At 37.5% G+C, this 12074-nt stretch overlaps 1 protein-coding gene across 1 annotated transcript in view; it reads right to left on the bottom strand.

The window, feature by feature from the left end:
* Positions 1–11566: 11566 nt before the first annotated feature.
* Tmbim7p overlaps positions 11567–12074 on the bottom strand; it is a 33428-nt gene continuing 32920 nt past the window's right edge. Inside the window, exon 11 of the mRNA XM_019204425.2 lies at positions 11567–11945. Coding sequence (XP_019059970.1) covers positions 11799–11945 — 147 coding nt within the window. The 3' untranslated portion in view covers positions 11567–11798. The remainder of the gene's footprint in view (positions 11946–12074) is intronic.

Here is a 12074-nt window from a genome sequence, read left to right as displayed (position 1 = left end):
GATTTTTTAGGTAAATAGATGCACCTCAAGGCCATATGTTAAGTGAATTAAATCAGACACACAAATTTAAATATCACATTCTTTCTCTTGTGTGAAGAACCCAAAGGGAAAATAAGGAGCAAAATGGAGAATAGATACTGGGAAGTAGGAAGAACTTGTTCAAATAAGAGGAAGAATAGGGGAGGAGGGATTTTTAAAAAGAATGGAAAAGGAAAAGTGGAAACAAAGCTTTTGCAAATGGGGAAGAGAAAAGTGTTGAAAGGAGGGGAGGGGAATGAGAAAAGAAAGACAGATTATATACAAGTACAAATTCCTTACAATGAATGTGATTGTTCTGTGTAGCAAATACGTACTAATAAAAATAAAAATTTAAAATATTTTTTAAAACAAAAAAGAAAGCCAAAGTAGAAAGAGTCATTCTATCCAATGTCAAGACTACACTAATTGAGATTACTCGATGGGGGGGCATAGGTATAGATTCATATAAATGGAATGGAATAGAGAACTGAAATAGCCCTACACAAAAAATCTTAACTGATTCTGACAAAAGTACAAAAGGAGAAAATGCAGTTTTTTCAACAAATGATGTGGGAACAGACAAAAGTATGAACCTCTGTTTAAACTTTGGACCTTAAATAAAACAAAACGTATCCTAGACTTAAATGTAAAATGTAAGACTTTTAGAAAAAATAAACCTTAGAATCTAGTGTAACAAAGAATTTTTAGACTTGATTCAAAGAGCATAATCCTTAAAAGAAAAAAATTAGTAAATTGACCTTCATTAAAATGTAAAGCATTTGCTCCATGAAAGACCCAATGAAGAAAATGAAAAAAGAAACTACATAGCCTGGGAGAAAAATATTTGCAAACCACAGATCTAAAAACTCACTTCGCATATAAAATGACAAAACTACCCCCTATTTGATGGACAACACCAGATAGGAAAGGGCATTTCACTACAGAAGGTAAATGACTAACACATGAAAAGATACTCAGAACCACTATCTGCCTAGGAAATGCAAATTTAAAACACAGTGAGACACAACATTAACCTGTGAAAATGACAAATATTAGTGTCAGCAGCAAGTGTTGGAAACAACACAGAGAACCGAATTATTCATATGCTGCTGGTGGTAACGTAAAATGGCACAGCCATTTTGGAAAATGACAGTTTCTTTTTCTATTTTTTAAAATTACTACATGTTTTGTGAAATAGGAAGAAAAGGGCTAAAGGTGTAGGGGAAGTGGGAAGGCTAGGGGAAAGGTAATAAGGGAAAAGAAAAAATATGACAAAATGAAAAAATGGAAATGAAGTGTTTGTAAATGAGGAGGGGAGGAGGGGGTGAAGGGAGGGCAGGGACAAGGGGAAAAAGGGAAATCAAGACCTGTCATGTAAAGGTACAAGATCCCAACAATGAATGTAATTGTACTGTATACCTAGAATGTACCAATAAACTCAATAAAAGAAAAAATATTACTACATGTTTGTAATGCATAATGTTTACATTTCTTGTGTGGAGTTGGTGCATGTACATAACTTAATTCCTTTTTCATTCCCTTTACCTTGTTTCCCTATCCCCTTGCTCCACCTCTTGATGCCCTTCCTATGTGAGAAAGATTTATCTCCCTACTTCCTATTATCATTTATTTTGCTCTTTATCTATAATTTGGATTTCTCATATAGGAAAAGCCACATAATACTTAAGCATGTGTGTCTGATTTCTATTTTACTTAACATTATGGTCTCTGGTGCATCCATTTTCTTACAAATGACTTGAATTTGTCCTCCTTTACAGCAGAGCAGTACTTTGTGTGTAAATACAGTACCACATCTTCTTTATTAATCATGTGTTTATAGGCTGCTTCCAAATGTGCTGATATAAACATGAATATGCATGTATAATAGTTTCTTTTAAAAGTAAGGACATACCACAGGAGTCAATACTTCTATTTATTTTGTGGCCTTTCATCACAGGAAAATGAAATTTTATGTCCACTCAAAACCTGTACACAATTGTTCATAGTAGCTTTATTCATAAGCCAAAATTGGAATCCACCGAAATATTTTCTAGTAGGATTAATTGTGCTACATCTGTGAAATGGAATAATACTCAGCAAAGAAAGGAAGAAACTAATGTACACAGAAACTTGCATGGATCTCAAAGGCATTATGCTGAGTGAAAAAATCCAATCTCAAAAAATGTCACATTCTTTATTTATATAAGATTTCTAATTAATTGCCTTTCTCTAGCAGCTTTGAAGATTTTGTCCCTGTGATGGACTCCTGGTACATTGATAATGTGGCACAAATAAGTTCTCATTTGGCCATGGTTATTCGAGGCTCTATATGTCTCATTTTTCTGTATATTTATTTCTTCCTTTACTTATATGTGGGAAGTTTTCTGCCATTATTTCTATGAACAGGTTTTTATGCCATTTGTTTTATCTTCTGATTTTTCACCGATTCAAATTACTATTTTTTTTTTTTGTATTTATAACAGGTTGTTGCTATGTTCAAGCAGTCTTTGAACTCACTATTAGCCCAACCTGGCCTCAAATGCATGACAATCCTCCTACCTCAGCCTCCTGAGTGCTGCAATTACAGGTGTGTGGTACCACACCCAGCTTTTCCAGTTACTCTTAATCTTTTATGTGTCATCTAGCAGCTGTTAGATCCATTTTTCGTATTCTCTTGTTGTTTTCATGGTGTTATTAAGTAGTTGGTGTCATTTTCTTGTACTTCTGAAATTCTTTTTTTAAATTTTATTGGTACATTTATGTTATACAATATAATGACATTCATTCTTGGAAATGTGTACCTTTACATAATCAATCTTGGTTCTTTTTCCCTACCCCTTTGCTCTCCATTCAACCCCTCCCTCCCTCCCTATCTACAAAGACTTGGTTTCTATTATTTTTCATTTTCTCATATTAATTCCATTCCCTTCTTTCCTTTCCCCTACCCCTGCTATTTCCCCTTCCCCTTTGTCCCTTTTCTTCCTATTTCACATTATCTATTATACCTTTTAGTCCTTATTTACACTTTGTTTCTCACACTAGAGAAACTATTAAGTATTTACATGTATGTCCTATTTATTTCACTTAAGAGTATTGCCTAAGAATATCACCTCAATGTGCATCCATTTAGCTATAAATATCTCTAATTTCTCATTTTTTATGACTGAGTGGTACTCCATTTTATTTTTTAAAACCACATTTTCTTTATCCAGTCTCTGTTGATGGGCAGTTGGGCTGCTCCTAAGTTTTAGCTCTTACAAATTGTGCTGCTATGAACATGGGTGCACATATATCACTGTGCTATATGATTCTTTTAATTCTTTGGGGAAGATGCCCAGCAGGGGAATAGCTGGGTCAAATGGGACTTCCAATTTTAGTTCTTTGAGGTATCTCCATATTTATTCCCGCAGTGGTTGCACCAGTCTACACTCACACCAGCAGTGGAACAGTGTTTCTCTTTCCCCACAGCCCACCAGCATTTATTATTGGTTGATTTCATGATAGCAGCCATTCTTCCTGGGGTGAGATGCATTGTTTTCATTTGCATTTCTCAAATGACCAGTGATGTTGAACATTTTTTCGTGTGTTTGCTATTTCTACTTCTTTGTCTGAGAAATGTCTCATTTCAGATGCCCATTTTTGGATAGAGTCTTTAAATTTGGGAGGTCTGGGGCCAGGGTTTTAGCTCAGTGGTTTTGCCACCTGCCTCACAAGTGTAAGGATCTAAGTTTGATCCCCAGTACAAAAAAAAATTTGGGAAGTCTGATTTTTTTTTTAAGTTCTTTGTATATTCTACATAGACCTTTGTCTGAGGAATAGCTGGTGAAAAGTTTTTCCGACACTGTGGGTTGTCCCTTTGCATTGATGGTCATTTCTCTTGCTGTGCAGAAGTTTTTCAATAAGAAGACATCCCACTTGTTGTTTGTGCTAGTTCATGGACAACTGAGGTTTTGTTCATAAAATCTTTCCTACACCAGTGTTTTCAACAGTTCTACTTAATCTCTCTTCCAGCTGGTTTAGTGTTTCTGTTTTAATATTTAAATCTTTAAACAAATTTTGTTTTAGTTTAGTGCATGGTGAGAGAGATATAGGTCTAGTTTTAATCTTTGGCAAGTTGAAACCCAGTTTTCCTCAGTGAGGATGTTTGGCTCTTTTGTGCAAGACAAGGTGACTGAGTGTGTCTGGAGTTGTTTCTGCATCTTCTAATGTGTTCCACTGGTCCTCATGTCTTTTTCTTTGCCAGTACCATAGTGCACATCATTGTCTTGTTCCTGATTTTAGTGTGAAGGATTTCAGTTTTTGACCATTTAGTATGATATTGGCTATTTTTCATAGATGCCTTTTATCAGATTGGGGTAGAGACCATCTATTACAATTTTCTGTAGGGTTTTTATCACGAATGCATGTTGGACTTTGTTGAATGCTTATTCTGCATCTATTGAGATGATCATATAGTTTTTGTCCTTGAATCTATTAATATAGTGTATTGTATTTATTGATTTCCATATGTTGAACCATTCCTGAATCCCTGGGATGAATCCCACTTGGTCAGGGTGTATGATCTTCTTAATGATCTTTTGCATTCTGTTTGCCAGTATCTTGTTAAGGATTTTTATATCTATGTTCATTAGTGACATTGGTCTATAGTTCTCTTTTTCAGTTATGTCTCTCTCTGCTTTGGGGATCAAGGTGATTTCTTCCAGGAATAAATTCAGGAGTATTGCTTGCCTTTCAATTTCATTGCAGAGTTTAAACAGTAGTGGCAGTAGTTCTTCTCTAAATGTCTTGTAGGATTCAGTAGTGAAGCCATTAGGGCCTGGACTTTAATTGGTAAGTTTTTAATTACATTTTCAATTTCATTGATTGATATTGGGTAGTTTAGAATTTGTAGGTCATCTTCGTTCAACTTTGGTAATTCTTACGAATCTAGGAATCTGTCCATTTCTTCTGTATTTTCCATCTTATTGGCTTATAGATTCTTGAAGTAGCCATTGAGGATCCTCTGAATTTCTGCTGGGTCTGTTGTAATTTCACCATTTTCATTCCTAATTGTATGGATTTGGGCCTTTTCTTTCCTTTTTTTTGATAAGGTTGGTTTAAGGGTCTGTTAATTTTGTTTATTCTTTCAAAGAATCAACTCTTGGCTTTGTTGATTTTGTGTATTGCTTTCTTGGTCTCCACTGCATTTAATCCTGCCCTGATCTTTATAATTTCCTCCCTTGTATGAGGTGTGGGTTTGTCCTGCTCTTTCTTTTCTAGAAGCTTGAGGTTCCACATCAGGTTGTTTAATTGCGCTCTGTTTTCCTAATATGAGTATTCACTGCTATGAATTTCCCTCATAAGACTGCTTTCATCGTGTCCCATAGATTCCAATATGTTGTATTGTCACTATTGTTTAATTGTAGGAACTGTTTGATTTCTTCTTTAATGTCCTGTGTAACCCACTGGTTATTCAGAAGTGTTGTTCAATTTCCTTATGTTTATGAAATTCTTTAGGTTTCTTTTGCTATTGATCTTCAATTTCATCATACTAAGGTCTGATAATGTACAGGGAATCACTTCAATTCCTTTGCACTTACTTAAACATGTTCTGTCAGTGAGTATGTGATCTATTTTAGAGAGTGACACATGTGCAGCTAAAAAGAATGTGTATTCTGATTTTGTGGGGTGGAACATGCTGTAAACATCTATTAAGTCATCATTTTTTTAAGAGTTTGATCGAGTTCTAGTATGTTGTTTTTTTCTGTCTAGTTGATGACAGTTGATGTCTATTTGTTACAGTGGGGTACTGAGGTCTCCCACTACTATTGTGTTAGTGCTTATTTGATTTTTCATATCCATTAGTATTTGTTTTATATAGTTGGGCACACCAGTTCTTGGTGCATATATATTTTTGATTGTCGTCTTTTCCTCTTGGATTGTTCCCTTTACAAGGATGTAGTGTCCTTCTTTGTCTCTCTTAATCAGTGATGGTTTGAAATCCACTTGATCTGTAAAGAGGATAGCTATTCCTGCTTTTGGGGGTGTTCCTGTACAAGGAGTGTTGTTTTCCACCTTTTAACTTTCAGTCTACGGTTTTATTTTTGAATTGTTTCTTGTAGGCAGCATATCTTACATTGGTCACTTCTGCTGCCTATACTTTCAGTATGATTTTTTTATTAGAAGATATGCCATTTATGGATCCTAATAATTTCAATATAATTTTTAATCTCCTGGGTTTCTGATTAAAGTCTTTTCATGAAGTCATAATCTTTGCTTAACTGGTCATTCATGTTTTGTATCATATTATTTAGTTCATCTAGCTCTTTAGTGGTGTTTTCTGGAAGGAAACTTCTGGATCATTCTGGTTATTCTATTACCTGTTTACCTGTGTAGTCAGTCTGTCATCCTGTTTTGTTTTGTTTTTTCTCACTGAGTTTATTGGTACATTTTAGGTATACAGTACAGTTACATTCATCATTGGGATCTTGTACCTTTACATGACAGGTCTTGGTTCTCATTTTTTCCCCTTGTCCCTGCCCTCCCTCCACCCCCTCCTCCCCTCCCTATTTACAAACACTTCATTTCCATTTTTTCATTTTCTCATATTTTTTTCTTTTCCCTTATTACCTTTCCCCTACCCTTCCCACAGTCTGTCATCCTGCTGAGTACCACTCTGATCTGTTTCCTAACCTCCTCTGTTACCCTTTTCAGTAATTCAAGTGTGTGGCTTATGCTATCCTCCCTGCCTATGTTCCCCAGATTTACTTCAGGGGAGTGGGGTATTTTGGACTTGTTGCCTTGTCTTGTGGTTCTGTGATGTTTATTTTGTGCTGCAGTTTGCGAACACTTATAGTGCAAAGACTTTTTGCTAGTATAAAGATTTCTTTAGTTGCTTTTCAGTGATGTACTTTGGGCATGGCTAACAATAGTCCTTTACCTCAGCCCCAAGATCCAACCACTTTGGTTAATTTAGGAGGGGAAGATGCAGTGTAATTAGCTCAACACCTAATTCTCTGGAAATGTACTCTTATACTGTTAAAATCACAAAGTTAATATGAGTGTTGGCTTACAAAGAAATAGCAACAATTATGCAACCCTGGTAATATCAAGCAAATGAGCTATAGTGGTATCATCCAAGACAAGCTAGGTACTATCATAGGAGCCAATTTGGCCCTAGAGAAGAACTCCACAACCAGGTATTGACTTAATGCTAATATGTTCTAAATATGACATCTAAGCCTCCACTGATAGTATAAAAGAATTCAACAGTAACTGTATACAGTAAACTATCCAAGGACTAATAAAGCTTTATGATTATACTATTAAAGACAAATATTTTGAGAACAGGGGGATACAAGAGTAAAAATTTGAAACAAACTATATGATATGAGGAGAAACACACAGTACAAAGATTCTTATTGGAGAGTAAGATATTTATGGAATTAGGTCAAGATAGGAAAAAAAACTGACAAGAAATAGAAGATAAAAGCAAAAGAGGGAGAAAAGCATTATATAGGAAGTAAAAATAAGAGAGAAATGGAGAAAAATTAAAAAGAACAGAAAATAAAAGGAAGAAAATGAGATAAGAAACAAGGAAAAAAGGCAAAGAAAAATTACCCAAACCCCAATAAAATGATAAAGAAGAGAGGAGACAAGGAAAGAAGAAAAAGAAAGCACACACACACACACACACACACCCCTAAAAATACACTCACACACAATTTATTTTGAACATGTGGTTTCCTTCCAGGATCTACAGCTTTAGGCCAATCCCCAAATCAATACATGTGTCCTGGTCATGCTGGTAGATAAGAAAGTAGACATATCCCATATCTGTGCTTGATGCAGGCTCCGAAGATAGGAGGACTAGGGCAAAGGTACCAGCGCTGCAACTTTCAAATCGAAACAGTTTCGGCTGAGCCTGGCCTCCCGCTGTGGGGGCAGGGCCTGTGTCCTTTAGCTTACAGCCCTCAGCAGGTCTCTTTCCAGCCTAAGTCTGGCTATCTCTTGTGACTGTCTCTCACCCAGTCACTGTGAAAACATAATACTGGGAGGCCTCAAGTGAAGCCATCCACTGTTGCTCTGAGTCCCAGGTTCAAACAATCATCCCTTCCTCAGAATGGCATCCGACCAAGCACTCTCTCCAGGGATATGGTGGGTGCTTGGACTGGAGTCGCTCTACCAGCTGCTGCCCATCAAAGGACTCAGTTGGGAGCGGAATCCCACACGCCTGCTGATTCATTCCACCATTGTGTTTCTCCCTAGTGCTCTCTGAAATCCCCAACTTTCACTTGGGGAGACCAAGTGAAACCAAGTGAAAGCTGGGGACTTTCCTGGGAGCCCCGAGCCTGGAGTCAGGGAGAAAGTGCAGACTGTCTTTTTCCTTCTCCGTGTTGTATTTTGTCTCTTCGATGTCTCTGTAGGTTTTAATTTTCCTGTCAGATCCTTCCTGTTTCCTAGGGATCTACTTTAATTTTCTCCCCCAAGTTATTTTTCAGTGTCTGGATTCTGAATCTCAGAGAGGCTAAGGTGTTGTTGCTTACCACTGGGCCATTTTCCCAGAAGTCACAAATTTCTAATACTGAGAACAAATCAATGTACCCGTTTGTTAGATTGCCCTTAATAGGTGTATCTTGCTCCGAGCCTGTATTTAATGCACAAATCAAAAGATTTGTCACAGAAGCCTCAAAATTTCTTTGAATCAATTCACTACCCGTTTGGTGGAACCATACCCTGTTTGATCTCCCACAATAGTATACATGTAAGTAGGAATATTGCTGAGACAGCCAAAGTGCCTGATGCTGTGCTGGGACAGCAAAAAGTCAAGAAAGCAATCAGCCTATTACGTGCATGAAGATCTTCTTGAGGCCCAGGAGAATGTGCAAACTTTTTTTTTTTTTTTGGTACTGGTCCTTGTGCTTGTGAGACAGGTGGTGGAACCACTGCGCTAAATCCCCAGCCCTCAGGAGAATATGCAAAATCTCAAGCATTCTAGTGGCATTTGCTTTCTTGTATGAATGAATTTGCTGTTGCACTGATACCAAAGCCTTTGACAGCTACATACACAGTAATGTTGGCTTAGATATTCAGATCTATGAGCTTTGGAGGGCCATCAAAGGTTCATTTCTGAGTGACTTTAAAGTCATTGCTTCTCATATTCCAGGAGTTTTCTGGTAGTAATAAGGGAGTACAAACACGACATGAAACTCTGCTAAATAGCGTCCCCTTCTGAGAGTTACTATAACCAGAACACAGTAGGATAGAGTGAAATGAGAGGTAATGAAAAACTCCAGTGTCTGGTGCTGTGTATACCTAAATTCAAAGGTCTTACTTGAGATCTGTAAATTTAGTTATTTCCTTCATTACTCTTGGTAAAGGAGAAGGGCACAGTCATACTCCTCTGCTTGCCTTTCTTGAACAACCCAGGGAAGCTAGGTCAAACCTCCAGTGTCCTCTAAACCCTAAGCCCTCTGGATGAGTTCAAAGAACCCCTTCCTCCTTCTTTCCTCTGTTCTATGCCTTCCTGCCTCCCCCTCAAAGGAGGCTGCCACAGGTGACTTCCGGTAATGCCCTTCGTGTGTCCAACACCATCACCTCCCATCTCTCTGTTTTGATTTTTCCCCTACCTGGAAAAGCAAGAAGCAAAGGCACAATCTTTATCTGCCCAGCTGCTTCTCTTCTTTCTGCAGGTGCACCTGGCAGATCTCTCTCAGGCTGTGTCTTCTCATTCCACAGCAACTGTGCTGCCCTGCAGTCTGAACCCGCGCTTCCCTGCCCCTGAGAGTCAGCCATCTGGTTATTGTCAAGTCCACTTTGTTCTTAGCTATTGTGCTTTGATCTTTTGATAATTTTTTAAACCCTTAGCTATTTTTAAAGGACCTGGAATGTCGTAACCCTAAATAAACTGTGGCTCCATCACACAACACTGTGAAAGCCTTGGCTAGTGTTCATGATTTTATGCTCTCACCATTCTCGCATTTTGATGACCAACACCCTTTTTTCTTTCCAACTCTCAATTATGGATGCTTGCAGATTTAATTCTTTGGGAACTTCTTCCTTCTCCCTCATTCCTAGCAAGTGCATCTGTTGCCACAGCTTCAGTTCCCTACAAATTGTGATTGTCCCCAATTCTGTGTCTCTAGCCCTGAACTTCAGCTCCCAAACCTCAGCCCATTTATCATTTCCTGTGTTTCTAAATATTGAAAAATTTGAAACCTACATGTATCACCTTGCCTCACAATGCTCCACACCATTTCCCTCTTCTTAAGATTGCCTTATTTTAGTAACAGTTGCCCACAAGAAAACCTAGGATATCCCTAATTTCTCCAGCTCTACAAGTCCTCCAGTTAGGCATCAACACTTTTGTCCATTATCTTGATCATATATGATTAGTTCATTGTGCCCCATTTAGCCCCTAGTCCTTTAGTGTCTTAAGCCTGAGTTATTGTGTTAGCTCGTATACTACTCTTCCTCTCCCCAGTATCGCCTCTACCCTAACCCACCCACTATAGTCAGACTAATTCTCCTAAAGCCTGCCTTCACCATAATACAGCAATCAAAACCTTATGCCAATGGAAGCAAAGCTTTTGTAAATAAGGAGGGGTGGAGGGGATGAATGGAGGAAGGAGAATGGGAAAAAATAAGAACCAAGATATATAATGTATAGGTACAAATTCCCTATGATGAATGTGATCACAACGTATACCTAAAATGTACCACTAAACTTAATTTTAAAAAAAATATGCCTACAAGATAAAGTCTGAAGTCCTGAGCCTTTCGGGATTATGTAAGCCCTCCATCTGGTACAACCATCCCTCTACGTAAACTTTTCTCTCTAGTTCCTTTCCCAGACCACCTGAAGCCCATCACAAGTGGATCTGTTTCTAGATTGGTTGCACAACAATGTACATCTATTTAACAGTGCTGAACTGTACAATTAAAATTGATATGATGGGAAATTGATATGATGGTATATTTATGCATATTTTACAATAATTAAAATTAAATTTAAAATATAGGACTTCAAAAAAATAGGACTTCAGTAGTTGCAGAAAATCAGAGGAAGTGGTCTCTGAGTCAAGCCCACCAGTACATCTATGATGGGACAAGAACAGCTAATTCTGTCTTGAGCCTTTCTTGTAGATTAACTTGGTTAATCCTTCATCATTCCTACCTAGGAGTAGTAGTATTCTCTCTAGTTTGACTCTGAAATACAAGAGAAAGGAAGAATCTACTACTTTATGTTATTATTAAAAATCAGATGCCAGGGCCGGGGATTAGCTCAGTGGCACCACACCTGCCTTGCAAGCTCAAGGTCCTGAGTTCAATCCCCAGTACCGGGGGGAGGGGGGGGCAAAAAACAAAACAAAAAATCAGATGCCAGAATAGTCCTACAGAATGTCCAATCTAAGAGAGAGAAAAAGAAGTACATTTAAATTTCTGTAATAAGTTTTATTCATATAGAGAGGTGTTTAGAGGCTTATATAGTAACTGGAAAACTTCAACGAAGCAATGGGTATCTTATAAATATTTGTAAATATGTAATTATGGTAGTCATCTTTTGAATTTATAAAAATTAGGAATATTCCCAGCAAGTTTTGGTATGTGACAATAGAATTAAAAGCATAACAACAACAGCTATCCTCTACTGAATGCATAGTTTCTTTTGTAAAGAAAGAAAAAAGTATTCTCACTGTAATTTTTAAATAAAAGGGCTTATGAAGTTCATGTCTGAGCCAGGTATCAGTCCACAAGTGCCCTTCTTCTGTTCTCACCATCAGCTGACAAAGGCCACATAACTACCGTGCTTGTGCATTCAGTTGAAGAATAAAAAGGAAAAGGTTAATGATGTCCAAGTAGATCTCCAGGGCAGCAAAAACATACTCCTCAGGGTCCATGTCATAATGGTGCCCTCCTACCATGAGCTGCACGTCCATCACCAGGTACTTGAAGAAAAAGGAGAATTATCAAGTAAGTAAGTGACCTAAATGATCTGGAAAATTTGTTTTAGCATCAAGAAAAATGTAGAAAATAGCTTTTGGCTGAATGTGTTACTTTTTTTTTTTTTTTTTTTT

The sequence above is a fragment of the Fukomys damarensis genome, unplaced genomic scaffold (genome assembly GCF_012274545.1).
Source record: "Fukomys damarensis isolate Sample0158 unplaced genomic scaffold, DMR_v1.0_HiC HiC_scaffold_4, whole genome shotgun sequence".
In the NCBI taxonomy this organism is placed as follows: domain Eukaryota; kingdom Metazoa; phylum Chordata; class Mammalia; order Rodentia; family Bathyergidae; genus Fukomys; species Fukomys damarensis.
Note: the sequence above shows the minus strand (reverse complement) of the source record. Positions and strands in the feature narration are given on the sequence as shown.